The following is a 25465-nucleotide window of genomic DNA, read 5'->3' as shown; positions in this document are numbered from 1 at the left end:
AAGGCAATTTTTAGCTTAGATTTCTCTATATACGTCCTCCATCGTGAGAAAAATCCCACAAGAATGTGTTAAAAACGCCAAAAAATGCTAGTTTCATCGGAACGGGCTGTTTTTAAAAGGAGATATTTTAGAAAACACTTCGGTAATCGAATCATTCAGACGAACTAACGGTGAAGTGGAAGCTCTGTCTTTCTGCCCATTAGTGGCAACTAATATACGACTCCAATTCCCATTCTTAGCCACGCTAAGCTAAAGCTTTGACAGTTTTCTGTTAATATACTTAGAGAAATAAAGGAATGTGCTTTTGCTGTGCTACAATATCTTTCACATTAAAGAAAAAACCTCTAATATCTGCCCTTTTTGTTTATGATTTTTTTGAGTATTTAAGATTTATGCCCAAACTTTTTGGGCCAGGTGGAAGAGTGAAGCTGATGCGTAACTCAGTTTGCTTGGCCTGCTGAGTTGGTCATTTATATGGCTGTGAGGCCATTTTAATTCAGTTTAGCCTAAATAAGAAAACCGTAAATAATAACACGCTGGATGTAAATCTTAAGGATCCCCAACTAGCGGGCGCATTAATGTTAATCGTCTTTAGTGCCTTTTGGATTATTAATGTGATTCTGTGGTTTAAAACAATAAATATCTAACTTAAAGATACATTATTTTATTTCATATATACTTCTTTTTTTTTTTTTTGCACTACTTTTACAAACTTGCAAATTCACGCAGAAAGGGTAAATATAAGGATATAAAGCAGACGGGAGTAGTGATGAGTTGTATGTTTTATCCTTTTTTCCCACCTATCTTGGCTCTTTGATGTCTTCCCAGACAGCTTCCCTCTAACCTCGAGATGTTAAACAGTCGATCTTCTTTTTTTTTTTTTTATTCAGGAAAATTAAGATCTCTTTAAAAGTGGAAAATGCGATGTCTTCTTTTTGCATGAAGCACGCGCAGCCCCAAGGCAAGTGTTTGATGTGCATCTTTGATGAGCTGAGGATTCTCCTGTGAGAATCCCACAGCTGAGTGCTATGTTTTTGCAAATAGGTTGTCATAGAGAGGGACCGCTCTCCTTTTTATGCCGTTGCAGTTTTTTTCCCCTCACAAAACGCTGCTTTGAGAGAATCCCATGCCCCATAAGTCAGACATGCCAGAATCATTTGTTAATTTTTTTTCTTGACTTGTCAGCCTTTTCTATTAACATAATTAGATCTAAAAGGAATCAGAAGTATAATCAGCCTGATATAATTAGTAGATTGCAGGTTTTGAAGTCTTTGATGTGAAGAAGCCAAACTAGTGTAGCATTCGTAAATACTGGACTAATTGTAAGCGGATTTGGAGCCAAGCTGGTTTCAGGGCAGGGAGACAGGAACTCATAGTGGAGCGCGCAAGGGGGTGGGGACGGTTTCATGCACGCGCACACACTCCCAATTCTCCTCATCACTTGCCCTCCCTCCTTTGCCTCCTTCCCTTCCTCCTGCATGCTTGCTCTCCCTTTCATTCTCCCTCCCTGTCCCTCATCGTTTCTCCCCTCTGATTGGCTAAACAGGGCGACCAGCCATCTTGCCCCTTCCCCCCCAGCTTCCACAAGGATCCACGTCACACGTCAGATAGTCCCAACTCTGCAACGGTTCCTTTTTTTTCTACGTTGTGACACAACCGCACAGTATTTTTTGTGAAGACTATGGCGGTGTGGACTGACAGGGAAACACTCTGCTCATCTGCTCCTTTTTTTAAATTTCTTTTTTAATACAGAAGTGCTGGCAGGAGGATCAAATCCTAGCTCGCTGCGAGTGATGGTGAGAGCAAAGCACAGAAAGGTGGGGAGGGTTGAAGTACAAGTATAGAGAGGAAATGGAACAGATGTAGATAAATCTGATGAGAGGCGAGGTCAGGCGCAATAGCTTTATCCTTTCTTGCTGAGCTGCAGGGAGATGGATTCAAAACCAGGCTGTTGCACATAAAGGAGCAGTGCTTAAAAGACCCACTGGAAAAAAAGATGACACCAAAACAAAAAATGAGCTTCACATGGAAAAGCACTAAAAGAAGGAATTGTTTGACTGATTTCAGCAGACGTGTGCTTGTAAGACAGGTATTCTGCATGCTCCCTAGCACCAGATCCCCTCAGTGTGGGCCTCAGCATTACATAACTCTTTGTTTTTGTATGTGACAGGCAGGCCACATGTGCACAGCTATCTCGCTGCCTCACTGCACACTTTCAGGAGAACAGCCAATGGCGGAGCGTTGCTCTTTGCAGCTCATTCGGGCCACACAAAGGTTTTCTCTTTCTCTGCTGCTGGTTTTCAAAGCTGGCTCAGTGCGCATTATCTCATCAGCTGATGTTTGGGTGTGCTGAAGTACAGCGTTTTGGGTTTAAAGAGCTCTCCTTTTTTGGGGGAGGGGGGGGGGACATTCTGATTTAGTTTACCAGCTTAGTCTGTTATGTAATGAATGTAATGAGACGATCATTTTTGTGTTATTTGTATCCCATAATGCATCTCAGCCAGGGGGAGCTCTGTGACCCTGAACAGATCGCACTGAGTGACTTAGGGGCGACCCCTGAACCCTACCTGCACATTCTGCTGCTGAGGTTAAGCTGATCTGAGTTCTTACGCTCAGCAGCTTTGCACTATTTTTTTTCTCCAAGCTAATCTGGAAGCTTTGGCTCCTAAAAAGACTTTTTTTTTAAACAAAAAATGGCAAATGAAACTTAAAGATATATTATAAGAGTATGTCGCGTAACTTTGTTGTTTTCTTTTGCTTCACAAATATACTAAGTTTTTTATTTAAAGTCCCACTCATCATCTTTTTAATCTGTTGTAAAAGCGTTATTCAGTTTTTAGCAAAAATCCAAAAACCTGTGTTGTTTTCTGGGACGTAGTTTCTGCAGAGCGGCAGTATTCATAAAAAATTCCCCTCTGAGTTGTGGGCGGGACCGTTGCCACGGAATTAGCCTGTCCACTTCCCATCATCCCTTTGTTTACACTCTCTCTCCCACTAGCACACAACCCCAACCTAGCATTACCAGTGTTCAGATGAGGAAAACAAAGACGTCCGTGAATCCATTTGTCTGCATCCGAGTGGAGCAGGGAGTTTGTGGAAAGTTGACTGTAGAACCGACATCACAGCCACTAGCTTTTTCCAACAACATTTTTCTCGTCTGCTCCTGTTTGCAATGATTTCACTAAAGAAATATTAGCAACCTTTTTTTTTAGTCACAGAGAGTAACATAAGCAAGTGGGACATGAATACTTTCCTTCAGCCGCTGTGCCAGCAGTTAATAACTAGCAGCTTTGGTGGAGCACTAAGAGCTTATCATTGGAGAAGCTATAGCCTATGAACAGATGAAGTTGATGATGAAACAGAGTTTTCTCAGCTGCACTGTCCTGGTAGAAACAATGGCTTATTATAATAAAGAAGTTTCAGTCGCGGTCCTGCTACTTGACATTCGTGTCTCTTTTAATTTGTAAATAGACACAGTAGCAAGCTGTAAAAGTACTTCCTTGACCCCCTACCTGAGGACATTATTATTGATCTGGAGTTCTTTAAAGAGCAGCGATGTGTTCAGACTGACGACTACTGTGCCCTCACTGGAGGGGATGGCAAGCGCGGGTTTCTAGACATTTCCTTAATTTCTCATCCTTTTTTAAAGTAAATGAGCTTTTTTTTAAAAAAAAAAAAAGCAAGACACTTTTCAGAACTCTCCTGAATAGATTGATCAGTAGTACTTTATCTGTTCATCTCGTCACTTTTTGCTTTTTTTTTCTATTTAGATTTTATAAAACACTAATGAATCCTTTATTTTATTTTTTTAAGACCACTTTTGATTAATTGAACCCTATTTTTTCCCCACACTGGATTGTGTTTAGCCTCTCTCTCACGTAGTTAATGGTCTTTTGCCCCCTCCCAACATCTTTGCATTACTCCTCTTGTTTTCACCTGTCCCCCCCCCCCCCTCCCCCCCTCCACCTCCCCCAACTATCCTCGTTCCCCCAGTACCATCCCATCTATAGCCTTAAACAGTGGAAATGGCGAGCCTACCATCTTTAGAGGACGGGGACAGCACAGCAGACTGTGCTCCAGCCTCGCTACCCGCCCAGAGAGATGCCCCCATGCTACCGCCAGCGTGAGCACAAGCAGCTGTTGAAAAGAGGCCACTCTCCCCCTGAGACCCTGCATCTCTCCTCAGGGGGTCCGAATCATAGTGAGCCTGCAAGCTTCAACAGTAGTCATAGTGACTTCTCTCCACCCTACCCTTCATCTTCCTCAACAGCCAGCCTGCCCACAGGTCAGCCTGGCTCCCTTTCGCTCTGCAAGTTGCAAAATACGGTACCAACCCCTGAAGACCCACTGCAATGGAAATGATGTTTTTGGTGTTTTTAACACGCTCTTATGGCATTTTCTGACGATGGATAACACGTATAATACCCCTTGTGCTATCTTGTGGGATCCAGATGACCCTACTCCCAAGCTCCATTCTGATGCATTCGCTTGTATTCAACTAGATCCATGACCGTCTTCATTTTCCTCGTCTGAGCTGGCATCTGATTAAAAACTGCTGGGGATTGTTCTGATATTGCTCACCATTTTTGTTGCACTGCTAATATTAGGTTGGGCTTGTGAGAGGCTGTAAGCTAGCAGGAGAGCATGAAAACAGATGGAGGATGGGAAGTGGGCGGGCTTACTCTCAAACACATGTCTTCTGTCGCTCTACAGAGACTATGTCCTCGAAAAAGGGTCTGGAGTTTGGTTTAAAATAGCAAAATCATAATTTTAAGACAGCTAAGCTCTCTGTTGAAAACCCGGAGTTTGCTTTTAGTTCGCTTTTAGAAATAGATGGTCTCAACATTGAGCTTTAATTTTTAATAAACGAGCGTTGCTTTGAAATGGCGTTTGATAGTCTTCATCGTTGCATGGAATGTGGATGCTGGTGGTATTCTTTTTTTTTTGTCTCCTTCTCCCCTTTTTGCTTGAATGGTACTTTTGATATAACTAAATGACAAATAGATCCTCTGAAATTTGATCTTAAAACGGTACAAAATCAAAGCGTTTTTCTGGCATGTTTTGAGAACAATCGCTGCATCTTTGAATGCTGCCAGACTTTGGGTCGAGTAATTGTGAAATCGCTGGCATCCCAGGTGCTGCCGACTGTTGTTTGTTTTTTATTCCTCCTGTCGGGGAATTGGTAATGGGGTTTGAGGAATACAGAGGGAGAGGATGCAGTGTAAACACAGATGGCCATCTTTGAGATGCTGCGGTGCATTTTTATGCTAATTATTTCCATGCTGAAATACGCTGTGCTCTTTGAAAATGTTTCAGAGCACTCGTTCTATATTTGTGTTGCAGCATCATCCAAGTTCTTTGACTCTGAGTGCAATCATCTCCATGGCAATGAGGTGTTTGCCCCATCGTCTCCTCTTCCTGCTCCTCCTTGTCATTATCACCCTCCTCCTCCTCTGCTTAGCGCTTCAATAGTTCCTGTTTTGGAGGAGGAGCAAGGCAGAACGAGCTAGTTGGCTGGCTGCCCCAGTGGGCCTGACCTGGCAAAGTGTAGATGGAGTGGCTGAGGGAGAAGGTAAGAAAGTCGGAGAAAGCGAGCGTGGCAGAGTTCCAGGTCTGTGGGCTGAAGTGACTCATGGTTTACGGTAAAAGCTGCTGTTTCTCTCCACCCCTCTGGCAGTTCAGGTCTGTTTCAGCTCACTGTGCGTCTTTGAACTGACCGGACGCATTAAGTTTGACGTACAGGAGGGCGCTCCAGACAGACGGCTGAATTGGGAGTTAAGAAACTTTTCAACAAGCAAGACAAATTCAGATTTTCCTTCTAAAGCTAGTTTGTAAAATATTGATTTTTACTCGCAGAAATGCATTTTACCTTTTGCTGCCGCCTGATACAGTTTCCTTAGATCAGACAGACGTGTTTTGTTGCCTTTCCTGATGCCTCTGTCAGGAGCACTGACTCCACTGCACCCCGTTTCTTCCATCTTGAGTATTTCTTAACGAATTAAAAACCCACCGTTTTTGGTATTTTTAACAAGTTCTTGTGGCATTTTTTTAAAATTATATATCCGTAAAAAACCTTAGGCCCAATATTGCATTTCTGAGTATTTCTTTACTCAACTCGTTATGAATAAAGAAAAATGCAGTTTGAAAAAGTTTGTGTTTGTGATGTAGAAGCTACAATTTGCAGGTCAAAAGCGTCCTGCTCCGCCCCATTTTGGTGCATCCATTCGTAGACCACTAGATCCATGTACGTCTTTGTTTCCCTCATCCGAGATCCCATCTTCCCATCCTCCATGTAAACAGATGGAGGATGGGTAGTGTGGCTGGGCTTACTTGCTAACGGTTCTGCCCACGACTCAAAGGGGAATTTCTGATGCACTACTGCCGCTCAGCAGAAACTATGTCATAGAAAAGGACAGGTTTTTGTTTTTTTATTTAGGCTAAAAAGGCATAATCATAACGAAAAGACCACTGGGAACACTTTGAAAAATGTTCTAAGAGGAACGGAGTGGGTCTTTAAGCTAAATTAAAAGAACAACTTGTTTTAATTTTTTTATTCTTAGACGTTTAAAGTTATGTTCTATATCTTTTGGTTCTACTACACAGAAAACAAGCTGGATAATTTCTTTATTCTTTACTGTTTGATACAAACGGTATCCCATGTTTGTGAAAAATTTGTCAAGTTGATTTGATTTTGATTTGAAATGGTTTATTTCAAGCAATCAAATAGGAATAATACACAAAACAATACAATCATCAGTTATATCTTCATACAATAACTAATCAAACTTTGGATAAATTTAAAGTTAAAGTCCCGTTAGTTGTGACGCACAAAGGTGTACTGGAGAAACATTTGGTGGTATTACTCCCCAATCTAACCCCTAAATGCTGAGTGTCAAGCAGAGAGGCATAGGTTCTCATATTTTAGTCCTTAAACTCACAATCTTCCAGTCCCAGAACGAACACTATAGTACAAGTCCACTGAGCTTTTGTTCCAAGATTAGGGATAACCCTACTAAAAAAGGGCCCTTTATTTGATATTACTTCATAAACCTTTGAAAATGAGTCTGTTCAAGTGCTTCATTTGTTGGACATGGCATGAAAATCTGCAGCCGAATTAATAAAACACCCTTCTTTACAGCCCATAAATCAATAAGCAAGCTTTATATAGCACCAGCAGAAAATCCCAGAAACCTACAATACGCCATTTTGATGTAAACAGGGCTTGTAAAGTGAAAAAACAGTGGAACTAATGTTTTAATAGCTTTCCTATTGGAAAAAAGAGAGTGCGTGTATGCCAGACTTGATGTGCTCTTTAAGTCTGCTGATGATGCTGTAAAAGGCTCTTGGGAATTCCCTCAAAGAGGACTGGGATATCTTGTGATGTGATTAAACATCAGCCTGCTGTTAACCACAAATGTTCAACACTTGCTCTGTTTCTTTTTTCTATCTCGCCTGTCTCGCTCGGCCTTTTTTGCTCCCGACTTTTCTCCGCAGCGTTCTCCTCCTCCTCCACCTCCGCTAAACCAGATGCATTGCTCGCGTGCATTTTTGTAGACCCTGGGGGAAGGTGGAGTGAGTCGAGCTGCAAAAGCTGTACAAGTTTTCCCCCAATATTGAGCCTAGATTTCAGTGTTTCACCGTTTTGATGGGGCAAACTTTTGAAGACAGAAGAGTCCTGACAATGTAGCACACGATCCTTTTAAAGATCTACTTCAATGAAAATGGTGTTTTTGGTGTTTTTTTAACACGTTCTTGTGTCATTTTTCTGCTGATGGAGGACATGTATAAGAAAAATTAAGCCTCAATTTGCATTTCTGAGTATATTTTTATTCAAATTGCTTTGAATCAATTTCTTCCCTCCAATCAAAGTAAAAATGAACAGAAAAACTGCTCAGTTGTTGAAATGTGAGTTTAAAAAATGTCTAGGATGTTTATTTACTAGAACAGTAACGTGCAAAGTGGTTTGGTTACTTGCTGACAACCCTTGCAGTAGTTGAAGCTTCAGTCCTGCATCCATGGAGTTGGCAGAGTTGACATATTAGTTAGCAGGTTAGGTGGAATGACGCCACGTTACCAAATTGTCTCTTTCTTCACTGCTTTGTTGCATAATGTCAGAAACGTGAACCCATTTAACAGCAGTTTGTGCATTTGGTCTTGTTGATCTGCATGCTTTGTCAGCTCCACGCCAATCCAGTCCCACAATCCTTTGGGGGCTTCATTAGGCTGTAATGGCTACAGCTGTGGTCCAGACAGTCCTCCCTAACTTCCATCATTTATCTCAGATTTATCTTCTAGCTTCTCCATCTAGACATCTCCATTTTGGAGCTGTCATTTCTGAGTTTTTTTAAAACTGTTTCCTGTTTCGATTTCACATCAGCGCAAATGAATACTAGATGGATCGAATGCCCGCACTTTACATGAAACCATCGCAGCAGAGAAGCGCAGACGGTTGGACTTTGGCCATAAAGGCTCTCTGTTGTTGAACAGAAATTTGCTTTATTGTGTTACTGTGAGGATGCCCGGCTCATTTGTAAACAATAGCGGCTTTTGATCCAGAGGGAAGCTCGTTTCTCGTGTGCTAAGCTGCATGTCCCCTCTGTGCCCTTCATGACTCCGGCCGCACAGATATTTTTCGCTGCCATGTCCATTTGCTCCATAGCTCTTATGCCGTGTTTGTAAACAGATTACCATAATCAGGCGATGTTTGCAGATCCGTTCCAGCTTGCTCCGCCATGTTCCTCACTTTCCTTGTCAAAGCTCAATGTGTTACAACATTTTTTTTTTTAGGGACTGTAGGTCGATTATATCCACATTTATAGCCTGAAACTATGATCTTAATGATCGTGTAGGCTTTTTTTTTTGGTGAGATTCTTGCCATGTTTCTCTGTCCTTGACATGGTTTTCCTTTGTGGGCGGCAGTGCTAATTGCAGACAGATAAATATTCAGTGGTTGTTTTGAAAGCCGTGTGGTCGGAGCCCCAGTTTTCCCTTTGTTTTCATTCACCGTGGATAACATTAACTCCAGTCTCAGTCATTTCTCTCACACCCTCCCAATTCCTCCTCCAAGCGAGCGGTATTCCACAGCCTTTTTTTTTTTTTTACAGGGAGAGAATATCCTCCGTCAAGACAGGAATAGAGCGCGATATAAATAAAACCGGAGGGAGGTAATAGATAGAATAGAGACACAGCCAAAACAGTGTTGGTAGGTGGGACAGAGTATGAGGGGTAAGGAAGGAAGAGAGGTGTGTGTGTGTGTGTGTGTGTGCTGGGGGAGGGGTGTGGGGTGCTTCATGCCGCGCAAGAGCTGTGCAACTTCTTGGCAGCATATCAGAAATGAGTCTGAGAAGTCAAGCAGACATATTGAAACAAGGATGGTCGCTGGGTTGCTCAAAAGCTGGCTCTTTACAGAATGGTGGGAAGTCACCTCTCCACAGGTATTTCACTTCTCCCCTGCTTTCTCCTGTCTGTGTTGTTTGCAGGCTTGTATTTACATTTGATGCTGATGAGTAGTTTATTTATTTATTTTTCCAACCTGAAGCCGCCTGTGCATGGCAAGCGTTGCAACGCCGCGCTCTTTGGTTTTGCGGCTGTTGTTGCGACTTTAGAGATTGTTAAGGCAGCGACCGTAGATCAGAGCTTTTTTTGGGCTTTTATTCAGGACGGAGAAAATGGCGGTCCTGCACTTCTCGGCAGAGAGACTCTACAGAACAGCGGAGCAGCTTGTCAGAAACACAGTGCCCTCTTTTTTTCCCCTCCTCCTCCCCCCTCTTTGCTTTCTCACTGTATTCTCTCTGCGTCTCGCGTAACGGCAACATACAAGTTCAGCTTGGAATGATGGGATGGCGAACGAATGTGCCATTATCAGTTCATTAAAACTCGCTTTAAATGCAAAGGTGCATGTAAACAAACCACATAGAAAATTAAGCAAGAAGGGATGAATAATGCAGTGATGCTTTTAAAAATGAGCTCTGTGTTGGGCTTAAAGATAAGCAATCTGAGGAGGCTTCCCCCTTTACACACTTCATGACGTAAGTGGGATTTGTGCAGTTGGAGAGCTCATACTTGGATATTCAACTTACATACAGGTCACGAGTATCAATTAATGATCTTGTGTGCAGTACCAGCAACCAAATCCAAGCCTTATGTTTGTTGCATTTTTTTGGTTTACCGTATTTGGATGGATTTGCAGATGTGTAATAGTGTCTAGCATTTGTGATTCATTTCAGGCAAAGGTCATAAATGCAAGAGAACCCTGCTGCATGCCCCTGTCTAGTCCAATTTTAAACTGGAGACATTCTTGTTGGTGACCTGTGTGGAGGACACATTTAAGCTTTAAGGCCATTTTTTGTACAATTAGGGCAACAACAAAAAAGATCTTCATTATTTTGAACATTTCCTCTGTTGTTGACTGCTTTATTTAGTTACCATTTGTGTACAGCCTTTGCTTCAAGAGCGTTTTATTTATCTTTTATAATGTAATAAAAAGCTGAATATTTTGCTAAACATAAAGCAGGACTTTTTTCTGTTTGTTTTTTTTAAAGTGCAGCTTGAGTACGTATATGTTTATTTTGTGGTTTCATGTTAATTGTTAGTACCTCTTTAGTAAAATCTGTCTGCAAATGGACGTCTTATTCGTTGTCATGGTATTTCAGCAGTACTAAGCTTGTGTGGGTGTAATCACTGATGTTGCTTCAACCTCTGCTCTCATCTTCTGTTTGCTCATGCTTGTTGGCCATCTTTTATGGGTTTTTTTTTTCCTTGTGTTTATTTACAGAACTGCCCCCACAAAGTGGCCAGAGATCCCAGTATGATAATCCCCTCTGGGGACACCTGGCAGCCAACAACAGTACCACAAATGCTGCATCTTCCACGAGTCTAAGTGGCTGGGATCACCAGATCATTGAGCAGAAGGACACTGAATCTTGGCCTTCTGTAGCCCTCAGCCAGAGCAAGGTCGCTTCGGGAGGATGCCCTTTGGAAACTGACCCTGGTCCCTTGACCAGCAGTAGCAGCCGCACTAGCAGTAGTTGTAGTACAGTGAGTATGGCCACAGGAGCCAATAGTCAGACTGGTCACTTCTCCGCCAATCACCTTAGCAGCAAAGCCACCAGTGGGTCCGCCCCTGCCAATCATGCTGGAACTAGTCTCCTATCTAACCAGTCTGCTACCAATCGTAATTGGGGTTCTGGGCCTGGACCCTCCCATTGCCCCATTGGAAATGACCTCAAAGGTGACAGCCCTGTGGGAGGAGGCAGCAGGGGCTGGGGTTCCTCTTCGTCATCCTCCTGCACCAGTTTTAACTTGAACCTAAACCCTAATGCCAACCCATCTGCCTGGCCCTTGTTGGGGCATGATGGTGGTGGCACTGGAGGAAGCAGCTTAGGGGGAACTAACACTATATCACCTCCTCAACCTACATCCAACCTCTGTAATCAACCTGGCCCCCTGTCAGTTCAAACCAACACTTGCTCTGCACCCAACACTACCAGCAAGTCTTGCGGGACTGGCAGTGTGTGGGGTTCTGTAATGACTTCCGATGCATCGGAGCCACAGTCCACCTCATCAGCAAATGTGTCTTTCAGTTCAGAACCTCAAAACCTTAAAACTGATGGACCAAATCACAACAATAAGCAAGAACCTCCAAACCCAGTACAAAATTTGCCAGGCTGGGGTAGCGCACCCATAGGCATGGGCTCTATGGGTCAACCTGGAGGTTTGCAAGTCAATGGAGAAGATGGTAACACTGTATGGGGTAACAGTGGTAACTCAAAGCAAACATCATCAAAGGAGGGATCTGGCTGGGATTCTTCATGGGGTCGTGGAGTAAGTGGAACAGGAACTTCTGGAGGCTGGACTGAAAAATCCGATGGAGACTGGGGAAAGCAGCACTCTGAAGAGACCCAAAGTGGGTGGGATGCACCAAGCTCTCCTCCCCAGGATTCTCAGGCTAGTCCTTGGAGCAGAGCAATGAGCACAGCTGGGGCCAGTGAAGGTAGCAGTGACAGTATGGAGGGGCTTCCTCAGCAAAGAGATTGCACAGCCAGAGAAAATCCAGTTCCTTTGTTGCCTGCCCAGGACCTGGACCCTAGGGTGCTGTGTAACACTGGTTGGGGACAGACCCCTGTTCGCCAGCACACCACCTGGGACATGGATGATGCCAAACAGAAAAATGATCCTGGCACTGAACCATGGGGCTGTGGCCCAGCCACTCCAACCAATGCACAGGGACCTTCAAAAGCTAACACAGCCCCTATTCAGAGGGCTGACCATGGAAGCGATGTGCCTGGTTCTCAGGGAGCTTCTGGCTGGGGTGGAAGCATTGCTGCTACCCCCAAACCCAGCTCTGGTTGGGGAGAGCCACCCAACAACATAAAGCACCCCATAGGCCCTGGTGGCTGGGGTAACCCTTCAACAGGAGAACCTAGCACCAGCATGCCCAGGAACAATAGTCAGTCTTGGGGAGATGAGAAGTCTACAGGGTGGGATGAATCTCGCAGCAAATCAACTTCCCAGGGCTGGGGAGAGCAACCCAAAGTTTCCCACACCTGGAGTAACAGTGGAGGGAGCAATAACAAAGGGGATTGGGGAGAACAAGAGGAGAGCAAAAAAGGTCCCACTAACCCAGAGTGGGAAAACCAGCGAAGCTGGGGAATGTCTACTTCAGGATCTGGGGTTTCTGGAGGAGGAACCATGGGGGGAACAGGAGGAAGTGGTGGTTGGGGTGACACAGCACCTCAACGTCCTAGTAGTGCACCTCAAGGTTGGGGTAACAAGCCTCAGGAAGGGCCCTCTGGCAATACTGGAGGGGGAACCATGGGTTCTTGGAGTAGTTCTTGTACAGTGAAGCATGGTTCTGGCTGGGGTGCTAAAAAGCCAGAGGCGTCAGCTAAACCTACTGGCTGGGAAGAACCCTCGCCACCTTCAATCCGGCGCAAGATGGAGATAGACGATGGAACGTCAGCTTGGGGGGACCCAGGTGCCTACAATAAGACTGTCAACCTTTGGGATAGGAACAATCCAGGAATGTCCCAAGCTAAAGCTACAACAGGAGGCAGCAATTCCCCAAGTTCCATCAACAAGTCCCCCCATACTCACAATCATCCTTATCACGTTCTGCCTGCACCTTTACAGAACCACAGCCAAAACCCTCAAAACTCAGGCCCCACCAATGGGGCTGTAGATTCTCCAGTGCAAAACCAATCTGGACCGTCTCACAGCAGGGGTCCCCTGGTTGCTCAAGGTAAACAGACATTTGCACATTTTGTATGTAAAAACACTTTATTTCAAACCTACTGGTATAAATGATAAAGTAAAATTATTCAGTCAAACTTAATTTGTGACTTAAAATATTTGGTGCTCAGAATTTCCCAATTTTTCCACTGTTAAAATTAAAGGTGCCCAGCATGAAAGCTGGTTAAGGTAGGTAGCAGCGCACGGTTAAGCTCCAAGCTGTTGATCCACTTAAAGGTAAAATCTTGACCTAGTTCTCTCTCTTTGGATTTACATCTTATCAACCATCTAAATCAGTTAAGCAGAGCCCGTTCTGTCCCTGTGTCGCATTTTACTAAGATTGACAGACCTGTGCCCTTTGTAAACTGACATGGGTACCCAAAGAAATCAGAAACACCCTTTGTGCAACGTGCCCTATAAAAATACAGCTTCACAGCAAACTGTTCGGGACGGATCGGAAGTGTGTGATTATAGAGTAGGCACCATCTGTCAGTAGATGAAGGGAGGAGGTAGATCTGGCCCCCAGGGCATCAAGAGAGGGCACACGCCCCCTGCTGTCCCGTGTTTGACCCTGCATTGTATATTTTGGTGGAAGTGAAAAAACATTTTTTTCTGTAACTACAGTATTGGGTTAAAAAAAAAATGTAAAACTCAATGGTCGGTTTGAAAAAATGATTAAGAAAATGTGGTTGTCCAAGAAGTTTGTTTTTATGATGGGCTGGCTTCTAAAGACAGATAGTTAAATGTTGAGGGCAAGTTTGGTGCTGCCTTTAGGACCTTTCCCTGGTGGGAGAGCTAAGCTAAGCCTGGCAGGCCTGCATGTGTAGAGACAGCGCCGGGCCAAAAGGGAGTGCGATGCGCCAAATCTTAAATGAGCGCCTCCCCCTGTTTCCAAACTCCTGCTCAGCCAATCTTATGTTTTTGCCTCCCTGCATGGTTTGCACTAAACATCTCAGTACAGAAGAATTAACCCTTTACCTGCACTCAAAAGGTAAATTATGCTTAAAATATAAAAAAATGTAAATACTTCCCCCCCTTTGGATAAATAAAAAAATGAATAATCTACTACTGAACTGAGTTATTTTAAATCTAGAAAGTATCTGTGAATATTTGATGTGTTTGCGCTTTGACTTTGCATTATCATTAATTAATCCTACAAATGAATGCCAAGAGCTGAGTGTGACAAATAAAAAGCTATTTTAAATGAACGAAAAGAACAACAGAGTAGCAGAAAGAAGTTTGCCATCAATTGTTGAGTTGCTGAAATTTGAATTGCTTAGCAGTAAAAAAGCTTAACGAAAAGCAACAAATGCAGAACCATCGCTTTCAATTGCTTTTAGGAGACAGAAAACGTACATTTTTGCTTGGAAATCTTAGACACAACTGTGGATCCTGGTATTCTCATGAATAGGTGTTATTCTAGGCTCTAGTTAATCGGCTGGAACCTTCATACATGTCTCTGTCCTGGTGTCTCCTTCAGGTTGGGGAGAGCTTGCAGGTCCTCACGCAAAGTCAGAGAGCTCTTGGGGGGAGCATGCACCCTCCCCTGTCAGTGTGGATAATGGCACGTCTGCTTGGGGCAGACCTACTGGGAACTCTGGAGGCTGGGGAGAGGGCAACTCGGACAACTTCACCAGGAGCAACCCAACAATGACATCTGCATCTTGCAAACCTGGTTAACACCTTCATATTATTTATTTCCCATTTACTTTCAATTACAATTTCATGCAAATTATATTATAGAATTTTTCAGACATCTTTTGAGCTATGCACTTTAGTGTAGCTTAAGAAAAGGCATCTAGAATCAACACTGCCTCCTAGTGGATAACAAAAGAAATGTAAACATTTTCATTAAAGAAGAGGGCAACTAAGTTCATGTTTTTGCTGGATGTTTTTCAGCCCCTAAACCTATGCAAGATGGATGGGGAGGAGGAGGAGGGGAAGAGCTTAGTCTGTCAGGTGGTCAGTGGGATGCAGAGGAGGGAGACATGTGGGACAGCACCGCCTCCCAAGAGAGCAATTCTTCTTGTAACTCTTGGGGCAACGTGTCCAAAAAAGCTCCATCGAAGGTATGACTTTATTAAATGCATATTTATTAGGTTAAATTTACTTAGACGATGTGGTTTTATATTAGTATGTGAACAGGATGATTATTTTCTTTCCTTGCTTCTGTCAGCCAAAAGTCCCAGGAAAACAGGAAGAGGCATGGATTATGAACCGACTCATCAAACAGCTGACAGATATGGGCTTTTCTGTGAGTCTAATTGATAATATTGAACTTTTGTTGCTTTTTAAAATTGCATATAATGTTATTCTATCATAGACCTTTATGTTATTTTAAATTTTATGTATATTTAGTTTTTTTACTAAACCAACCAAAACCAAAGTTGTGGAGTTTTTTTGTTGATTGATGTGAAAACTAATTAAACAAGTAAATAAATGATTACATCACGTTAAACTTGGCTCATTGCTACTTTCTTGTTAACTTTCAGAGGGATCCAGCAGAGGAGGCTTTGAAGAGCAACAACATGAACTTGGATCAGGCCATGAGCGCCCTGCTGGAGAAGAAGACTGAGCTGGACAAGCGTGGCCTGGGCTTAGGTGGGCCAGACTACAATAACGGCCTCATGAGCAAGCCCATGAGCTGCCCTCGGCCTCCACTTCTTTCTAAAGACCCCTCTGCAGACCCCCGTGTTCCTTTCATGGATAAGGTAACTCATGAAAAGCTCTTTAAAGTGCTTGGAGCTGCAAACATTGTTAATTCAGTTAGGTCTGTGAACGCCTTAACTGGAATTTTATCTTTCTTGTAACCCCCTTGAGTTTTGCTCTGTCCCCCAGATGCAAAGTGGAGTATTTGGCAGTGGTGGAGCAACACAAGCCCGGGCCATGCCGCAGCCGCATCCACCTCCTCAGCCACCAGTGCCGCCTCTCAGCTCCTCTCAGCCTAGTCTCCGTGCTCAAGTGCCTCCGTTTCTCTCCCCTCAGGTAAAAAAAAAAAAAAGTACATTTGACCTAATTTCCCACATCATTATTAGTAAAAACACTTAAATTTATGCTTTATTCAATATTTGCTTTGGGATTAGAGACAGCTGAAGTTGTGTTTTTTGCTTTTGTTAATGGTTAATTCAACACTTATTTGTATCTTCAAACTAACAAATGTGATCATTTTGTGTGTTGAATCTTCATGCATAGGTTCAAGCACAGCTCTTACAGTTTGCAGCAAAAAACATAGGTCTGAATCCTGCACTTTTAACGTCACCTATAAACCCTCACCACATGACCCTTCTCAATCAACTTTACCAGCTGCAACTGGTGAGTCTGAGAAGTGAAAATATGAGTTTGGGACTGTTTTGGGGGGACTTTTTTCAGCTGTTTTTCCAGCCGCGTTTCAGTGTTTTTGAGCCGTATCTGTATCTCGTGCGCAGGCCTACCAGCGTTTACAAATTCAACAGCAGATGTTGCAGGCACAGCGCAATGTTTCTGGCCCCATCCGACAACAAGAGCAGCAAGTAAGCTTCCATCTTTAGCGCCATTTTCATGATTGGTCTTTACATCTTTGGCAAATGTTAGCCGCTGTTTCCTCACCAAAACATCTGATTTTACTACAGGTTGCACGAACAATCAGTAACATGCAGCAACAGATCCAACAGCACCAGCGTCAGCTGGCACAAGCGCTGCTGATGAAACAACAGCAACAGCAGCCGCCTCCTTCCCATCCGGGCCTGCACCCCGGAGGAGCCAAATCCCTCCTGGATCCGTTTCCTGGTCATTCCCAGACTCCAGGCCTCCCTGACCTGCAGACCAAAGAGCCACAGTCCTCTCCCAACGCGTACAGCCCCTACGCTCTCTGTGAGTGTCCTCCGCTTCGTTTTCTGGAGGTGAAATGTTTTGCGTTGCGTTCTTGATCACCCTTTTTCTTTTCCCTTCTCGGTCAGCTGGATTGAATCCAAACATGAATGTAAATGTGGACATGGGAAGTCTGTCTTTAAAGGAACCCCCACAACCACAGTCACGCCTGTCTCAATGGACGCATCCCAACTCCATGGAAAGTCTCTCTGGAAACTCCTCTCCTCTAGAGCCAAACTTGGGAAAACACGGTGAGATTAAACTCTTATCTTAAGAGGCTAAGATGAGAAAATTGTTTTCTCAACAGGATTCATAGATGAGTTTCTTTGAGGATTGGAGTTTAGAAAACTAGAATGTTTTCTGTTTGCAAGAAATGTATAATCTGATATTTACACCTCATCAAAGTACGGTGATGTCGATAAAAGCTGAGCTTTTCTCAGGTTTGATATATTTCTATGTCTGAATCTTCCTTCTCTCAGGTGCCGGTCTGGGCGCCCCTGGGAAGCCCCCCCAACTGGATGACTCGTACAGCCCCTACAACCTGATCCCCAGCTCTGAGTCTCCCACCAGCCCCCTCGTCCCCCCAGACAGCTGGGGACAGGCCAAGAGCAGCAACGACAAGATGGCCAACGGGACAAATATCAATTGGCCGCCTGGTAATGAAATGCTTTAGTTTTGATCACAGCTGTGCTTGAAGCTGTTCTTAAAAGTAGGTTTATTTTTCTTTCCATCAGATCAGGACTTTGAGATCCATGTTGCTTTGTTTTTGACCTTCAGAGTTTTGCCCTGGTGTACCCTGGAAGGGCCTCCAGAATATCGACCCCGAGACCGACCCGAATGTGACTCCGGGCAGCGTTCCGAGCGGACCCACCATAAACACCAACATCCAGGATGTGAACCGCTACCTGCTCCGCGACAGAAGTGGAGGTGAGACCCAAGAGCTGAGAGGGGGGGTTGGAGTCAAAGTGGAGAAAACTCCACGCAAACATTTTCTTCTGGTTTAATGAAGAAAAAGAAAAAAACATGCTAGAGTGGTACACACAGCTGCTGCTTCTTATTCTTTTCATTTCCATTTTCTCACTTTTACTGCTCTTAATCATTCTCACTTAGCAATTTATACACTTCTCAGTAAGCTTACTGTCATCATTTGTGGTACACTTTTTTTCTTTACTCCATTTTCTCTCTGCTGCTTCTCTCCCTTTTTTTGTGTGTCGTTTGTGTTTCTGGCATCGGCTCAGGCTCCTCCCCTTCCTCATCTCAGAGCGAGGCTCTGCCTCCGTCCACTGATTGGCCAGTCAGTGGCTTCACTAGCTCTTTCAGTCTTTCGTCCCCGGAAATGGACGACACAGGTACATTAGCGTGTGCAAACCCCTCCCTCCCCTAACGTCCTGTGGCTGCAGCCCCCAGAGCCTCAACCTTCTGTAGGAGAGCCTTAGCCCCTCCTCCCTGCTTTGAGCTCCGCTCCGAGCTTAGATCAAATGTTGGTGTTTTTCTTTCCCTCCTGATCTTTTACCGCATCAGTTAAAACTCTTTTACACCTGAGCTTTAGCTCCAATGTTGTAACTCTTCAGCTGTTTGCGTAAGTAGCGTATTTCCGGCGGATTCTGAAGCGGGGAAAAGCAGCCTTTGCGCCGACATGCAACACTTTACATTAGTGAAGTGTTTACACAACCAACGTTAATCAGCTGACTTTGTCTCGGAGAAAAGCGGCCTTGTGGTAATGTCCGCCTCAGAATCAGCTGATCATTCACGTTGATCGAGGAGTTGCGGTACGTCAAAAAGCGTGTTATTTAGGCGTCACCGGTGACGTGTCAGGTGTTAAAGGGTGACCAAATGTTTTCATAAGCAAATCTCATGTGCTTTGCTTAACTTAAAAAAACTAAATAAACATTTTTTTGTATCTTAAAGTACATAATTAGAAAACAGATCTGTCAACTAGACTTCAGAAAGATTTGATGCGGTCCTCTTGATCAGACAGATGTTTTGGCCTCACAGCGGCTGGAAATCAACGCCCCCCTCCCTCTCTTTCATGCAGGTAAACTCTCAGAGATGAAATCTACCTGGTCTCCAGGCCCCATTTCCCACAGCCAGCCGTCTCTGTCCCACGAGCTGTGGAAGGTCCCCCAAGGCCCCCGAAGCGGCACCGCAGCCCCTTCCCGGCCCCCGCCTGGCCTCACGAACACAAAGCCTTCTTCTACCTGGGGGGGGAACTCTCTGGGTCTGGCTCAAGGCTGGAGCAACTCCTACACTGCAGGTATCTTCACCGATGCCTGATCTTTCCTATATGTTGGATGCTGGAGGGGGGTGGGGGTTGGGCAGGCGAAATTCATTCATTAAATTTGTTATAAGATCAGACTCTTAAGTAAAAAGAAGCAGAAAAAGGGCTCAAATGTTACCGGAAGTGAAGAAAGTGACAGGGTGGAGGAGCGATCACTCTCACTGATGTCTGTTCTCGCTGATAGCAGGCACCACGTGGAGCACGGACAGCTCCACCAGGGCCAGCAGCTGGCTGGTTCTGAGGAACCTCACTCCACAGGTAACCGTTTGACAGCTTACAGTGGCTGACAATTTACAACTGGCAAAGGCAACCGAGGGCGCTGATTGTGTGGGCGGCTGTTTTCCCAGATCGATGGTTCGACCCTGCGGACACTGTGCATGCAGCACGGGCCCCTCATCACATTCCACCTCAACCTCACACAGGGAAACGCTGTGGTCCGCTACAGCTCCAAGGATGAATCAGCAAAGGCTCAGAAGTCCTTGCACATGTGAGTTTCCCAGCGTTGAGCGGAGTTTGCGGTTGGGACCGCCATCTGAGCGTTTTCCTTCTCCGTCCAGGTGTGTGCTCGGGAACACCACCATCCTCGCAGAGTTTGCTGGGGAGGAGGAGGTGAACCGCTTCTTTGCACAAGGCCAGTCACTTGGCGGAACGACCAGCTGGCAGGCATCTCCAGGAACCAATCAGAGCAGGATGGGTGGGGCCGGGGCCCACCATCCCATTGGTCAGTCCCCCCACTGGAACAGCAACAGCAACGGCTCCAGCAGCAGCAGCAGTAGCAGCAGCCTCGCAGCAGGTGCAACTAAATCCAGCGGAGAGTTGCTTTGGGGCGGAGTTCAGCAGTATTCCAGCCTGTGGGGACCCCCCAGCGGAGAGGAAGGCCGAGTCATGGGGAGCCCCACTCCAATCAACACACTGCTTCCTGGTGACCTGCTGAGCGGAGAATCCATGTAGGAGGAGAAACGCAAACAGGAGCAACAACCTTGTAAATCAGTTTGGAGATAATCAGCGAGTCGACGGAGGAGGAAGGCGCCGCGTCTTCGGCGCCTGACCTCATCATCCTCCTCCGCTTCTTTTGTGTTTGACATTTCAGTTGCAGTCGGAGGTTTTGGGGTTACAGTGTTCAGCTTTCGCTTCTGAAGAAGCAATAGAAGTCTAATTCATCAAAGAGAATTGTTTTTGGGTTTTTTGAAAGAAATGAAAACTTGTGAAAAGTACTTTAGTCTAACTGACTCAGTAACAAGCTGCCATCTTTAAACTGACATAGTCCCTCACTGCCCTTTGAGGCAATCATACTGCACCTCAGAGTTCCATGAAACAAAAGCATCATTCCCAAAGTGAAACTTTCAGAGTGCTTGTTGAATTCTCCGCTGGTTCAGGCTCGACATTTGTTTCTCTCAGCACTAATATTAGCCTTAAACTATTTCCTGTCCAGCGATCCTCACCCGCTCTGTACTCCGTGAAGAGGTAAACAAGACACGTGCACACCTTTATTTCTGAGCCAGAGACACCTGAGTGGAAAGTGCACGTTCCTGCACCCCCTCCTTACCCACACACACACAGCTTATGACTACAGATTGCCCCCCCCCCCCCACCACCACCACCACACACACACACACACACACAGTGCTCAAAGGGAACGATGCAACCCTGTGCGCCTTGTTCAAGGCAAAGCTGAAGAACAATTTCCAAGTGTGTCTGTCGATGTTATCTGAGGGGGGGGGGTATGTGGGGGCTATTGTGGTTACAGACGGTCAACAAAACAACCACTGCTCTCACTACGGAACTGTAAAAACAAACACTACAGTGCACTCTGCTCGTCTGCAGTATCCCTGCAGTTTGGTTCCCCCCCCCATATTCCACATGCTAGCCCACTGTTTCACGTGACGTGCAATATAAACCACAGACCGTACCGTCCACTTACCAGACGACTCAGCAGATCAAAAGGAGCAACGGAGCTGCAAAACGCCGTCACCTGACCACAACCTGCCGCCACTACCCTTCCTCCCCCTTCAGGAAGGGGGGCACCCTGCTCTTCACCCTCTTTCAACAAACATACGAAGCACTTCTTCAGCCAGCCTGAGACTGACTCTGGGGGGGAGCGAGGCCCAAGTTTGTGTGTGTGAGAAAATTGCGTGTGTGTGTGTGTGTGTTTGCTTGGTGCCACGGCGACAAACCAAAATGAGAAGAGCCTGTGTTTTCTTCATCCCCCAGAAGACCAGATCACTTTTTTTTTTTGTAATGTAAAAAAGAAAAAAAAAATGGAAGCAATGATGTGTGAACAGGTGGTTTGTGATAGCACTTAAAGAGAGCGCCGCAGCTCGTCGTACCCTCAACGCCAACCAAGAGAAGAAAGAGGAGAAGCACGGACAAACGCATAAAAGCAATCTGCTTAGTGACTCCTCTAAATGCTTATTTTTAAAACTTAAGGATGTGAATTTTTTGTTTTTTATCCTTCCCTCAAGTCAGTGGGACCATAGGATGTCAAATATGGTAGCAAAGTGAAGGGAAATACAAGAAACTAACTCAGCTGATGATGGGCGTGGCAGGGAAACCCCGTCCTCGCCCTCTTGTACCAGAGTAAATATCACTGTTACATGGCAGCATTGGAGTTTTTGGCCTTGGCGTTCCTACTCTACTGGGTCCGGCGGGGAGGGGTCGCCGCCGCCGCCGTCTCGTCTGTCGTCCTTCGTTTCCTCCCGTCTGTGAGACGGCGTGGCCACCGAGTGCCTGCCTGCTGCGGCGTGCTTCGCTGCAGCAGGCCCCCGCCCCTCCCCCCTGCCCGCCGCTGTTTTCCGCCGCGTCCCTGCGGACCCGTCTGGACTGGCATCCCTCTTCTTCTTCCTCCTCCTGCAGCCCCCCTCCCTCCTCCAAGGCCAAGAGCAGCTCTGCTCCGCACCACTCATGTGGAATCTACTGCTATGCCAGAGTCAGTCCTCAGCAAACCTCCACTTCCACTCCTGCAAAGATCTCTCCAGGCACTGACGGAGCGTCGCTTTGCTCATTTGTACTTATGGAATTACCAGAGTGCATTTTTAAGGACTCCGCTGATGTTGTTGCTGTTTTAATGTCGTTGATTGTTTCCGATGATTTGAAAAAACTGGTCTTTGCGCAAAGTTCAGCTACTCTTCTGCCCCCTCCACTGCCTCCGAGGCAGAGCCAGAGTGAGGATGAGCGGTTCAAGGCACGGCGGGACGTGGAGAAAAGTGTCTGTTAACACTGTAGACCACCTCACCTGACGACAGCCTTCCATTTCTATGCAAATATAAGGAGGAATCTGTTTGCACCCCCCCCCCCCCCTCCACCCCTGACATCTGCCAACCTTCATTTATCCCCCGACCTTTACTTCCAGGCAGCTTCTCCTGAGACCTCACCTGGAGGACATGGAGGGGACACTCGGAGAGCCTCTCAGCTCCCAGCAGGTGGACAAATCGATGATGCATGAGGCTGGACTTTTTTCTTTTCTTTGTGTCACCTCTAAAGCCGTGTGCCAACTAACAACCACGTTGTCGTTGTGGGTCGTCGTCAACGCAAACAGGGTTCGCTTTCGGAGCTTTCTGCAGAGGCGCATCCTGCAAACTCCAGAAGTGCAGGAGGCCAGGGGAGCAGAGGGGGCGGGACAGATGCATGGTTCTGGCTTTTTATTGTTTTTTGGAACAGAGAACTGGAAATGGGTTGCAGGGGGGGGGGTGCACTGTTTGTGCCAGTGCACTGCTCATGGGTCACATCAGGTACATCTCTGAAAAAAAAAGAAAAGATGGCTGTGGAGGTTTAAAACCCTACAAAAAGAAGAGGATGTCAGTTTGAACCGCACACTCCCATAGGCAGAGAGGCAGAAGCAGGGATGCACCTCCAATAGGCAGGGGGGGGGGGGGGGGGGCAGTTTCCCTCTTGCAGAGTCGCCTTAGACTCACACCATTCAACACAACAATCACTTTTGCCTGTGCTGTCTGTGAGATTGAAAAAATGCATTAACTCCACACTGGACTTAAATCAAAGGAGCTGGTGTTGAAGTGGGGGGGGTCGGGAGTGGGACGGGGCGTGTCTCCAGCACTGAGAACCCCCTCCTCTCACCACCCCCCCCCTTACACTCTTTATCTACCTGTTTAAGTGTTGGAAAATCAAATGCGATCGCATTTTTTTGATTGCTTTTTATTGTTATTATTTTAAGGTGGACTTGAAGGCAATTGTGGCTGAAATCGAACCTGTTTCTTAATCATGGGTCAGATAGGGATGGGGGGGGGGGGTTCCGGGCAGGGACCTGTCATTCAAAAGCCTGGGTTTAATATGCACATGCTAGCTCATACTCGCTATACAAGCTGCAGTACAGACAGGTGACGTATCTGTGATTTTCACGAGTCCCTCCAGCCTGCCCTGGTTCTGACCCCGTAGCGTCCTGCTTGGTTTCCGAGTCCACAAGTTCTGTTTGCACCTCAGCGCCTTCAGGGGTCGGCTGCACCAAAGCTTCCCAATGCTGGGTCACTCTCTAAATTGGACTTTTTCCCCCAGATCCTTTGGGATTCAGCGGCCCACGCAGGCGGACGCGGAAACCACCTTTCCCCCCTCCTCCCCAGTCTCCCAACAAAAAAGTTTCCAAAAGGCGAGATCATAAACATATCAGAGTAATACGAAATAACCACGAAAATACTTGAATTAAAAAAAAAAAAGCGCCAATAATGTAATGTGAACACTTTTTGTAGATTTTTGTTTTGTTTAAACTTCAGAGATTTTTTGATAAGCATCAGCTCAGAGTGAATCGAATCTAAAAAGACAAAGCAAAACTGACATCGGTCGTTTTTGAGTGTTTGCACAAGGCTGCTTGTACTGTATGAATGAATGTTTGGCGTGTGAAGTGAATTACAGCGGGACAAGTCCCGCCTCCGCTCTCTTTTCAGTTCACTATACTTTTCTTGTTTTTTTTTTTTTTTGTTTTTTGGCTGGTCAGATTTCTATTCAGATGTTGTAACTAGCCTCTAGTGTTGCACTGAGTGTCTCCCTCCCTCCTCATCCAGCTATACGAACAACCTAATACAAGTACTGAGGGGAGACGGGACAGTTCACGTGTAAATGTTTACTCAAGGACTAAAATAATTGTGTTTTTTAAAATGTAAAAGGTTTATCTACCTTAGTGGCTTTCATTGTGGAATAATCCAAGGAAGTATGGATCATAACTGAGTATTGCACCATTTTTTTAAAGCTATAAACCTTAAAAAAAATGTTAAAATGCTTAAAAATGAATCAATAAACGAAGTATTTTGCAGAGCTGTGGCCATAGATTGAGGTAGAAGGACTTCAGCTCTCCCAAATCTGAGCATGAGGAGAGCGAAGGAGGAGATGGGCCTGGGCTTCAAGGCTCACCTCAGAGGTGCCTACTTTGATTTTTTTGTTGTTTTAGCTTTTATTCTACATTCATTTCACTCATAGTTTTTTTTTTTCTGCAAGACCACTGACAGTTTACAATTTTTCTGGAGTTCAGAAAAATAAAAAAAGGAGATATTGAATCATGGGAATGTGGATAGAAAATACTAATAAAATAAAAAAAAAATAAAAGAACAAATGCTTCCAGTTTAAAAATAAGTGCAACACAACTTCTTCACAGAATGATTTTCCTTGTGCTACTTTCAGAACTCTGGGATTGAACAGTTTTGTCTTGTTTACCCTTCTTTGTTTTGTGTTGGTCAACTATATGAAGCCTGTTTGTGTCAATAATATATATTTTTTTCTTTTTTCCTTTGTAGAAAATGAAAAGACAAAAAAAAAAACATAATAGCTCACTATCTTGCACACACACAAGAAAAAGTGGATCTTGTCTCAGGAAGGCCAGGGTTCCAGAGTACCAACTCCACGCCATTTTAATGTACATTTTATTGAGTTAAAAGACAAAAAAAAGGTTTATAAAAAGGTTCAAATCAATTTTAAGCACTGAAAGTTATGGATTTCAGAAGAAAATGCTTTTTTTTTTTTGTTTCTGTTTCTAAATCCGTAGCAGTTGCGTAATAACCAAATAATGGACTTTAAATGAAGATGGAGTGCTTTATATATAAATCTATATATTGAAATTGCTTTACATCTAAACAGAAAAGTGGTCAATGAATTTAAGGGGGGGGGCGGGAT

At 45.0% G+C, this 25465-nt stretch overlaps 1 protein-coding gene across 6 annotated transcripts in view; it reads left to right on the top strand.

Moving 5' to 3' along the window:
- tnrc6c1 (trinucleotide repeat containing adaptor 6C1) overlaps positions 1-20568 on the top strand; it is a 29017-nt gene extending 8449 nt beyond the window's left edge. For 2 of the 6 annotated variants that reach the window (XM_078951547.1, XM_078951548.1), the window contains 16 exons: positions 10775-13240; positions 14711-14905; positions 15130-15299; positions 15407-15484; positions 15723-15941; positions 16069-16215; positions 16423-16542; positions 16656-16739; positions 16839-17079; positions 17166-17327; positions 17556-17732; positions 17854-18003; positions 19112-19330; positions 19539-19612; positions 19702-19841; positions 19912-20568. In XM_078951547.1, the coding sequence (XP_078807673.1) occupies positions 11044-13240; positions 14711-14905; positions 15130-15299; positions 15407-15484; positions 15723-15941; positions 16069-16215; positions 16423-16542; positions 16656-16739; positions 16839-17079; positions 17166-17327; positions 17556-17732; positions 17854-18003; positions 19112-19330; positions 19539-19612; positions 19702-19841; positions 19912-20305 (4767 nt within the window). In that variant the 5' untranslated portion in view covers positions 10775-11043 and the 3' untranslated portion in view covers positions 20306-20568. Of the gene's footprint in view, positions 1-9276; positions 9435-10774; positions 13241-14710; positions 14906-15129; positions 15300-15406; positions 15485-15722; positions 15942-16068; positions 16216-16422; positions 16543-16655; positions 16740-16838; positions 17080-17165; positions 17328-17555; positions 17733-17853; positions 18004-18314; positions 18426-19111; positions 19331-19538; positions 19613-19701; positions 19842-19911 lie in introns of those variants that run through there. The other 4 variants (XM_020705355.3, XM_078951546.1, XM_011478260.4 and 1 more) reach the window with 4 other exon arrangements.
- Positions 20569-25465: the final 4897 nt, after the last annotated feature.

The sequence above is a fragment of the Oryzias latipes genome, chromosome 8 (assembly GCF_053564925.1).
Source record: "Oryzias latipes strain Hd-rR chromosome 8, Olatipes_Hd-rR_3.1".
In the NCBI taxonomy this organism is placed as follows: domain Eukaryota; kingdom Metazoa; phylum Chordata; class Actinopteri; order Beloniformes; family Adrianichthyidae; genus Oryzias; species Oryzias latipes.
Note: the sequence above shows the minus strand (reverse complement) of the source record. Positions and strands in the feature narration are given on the sequence as shown.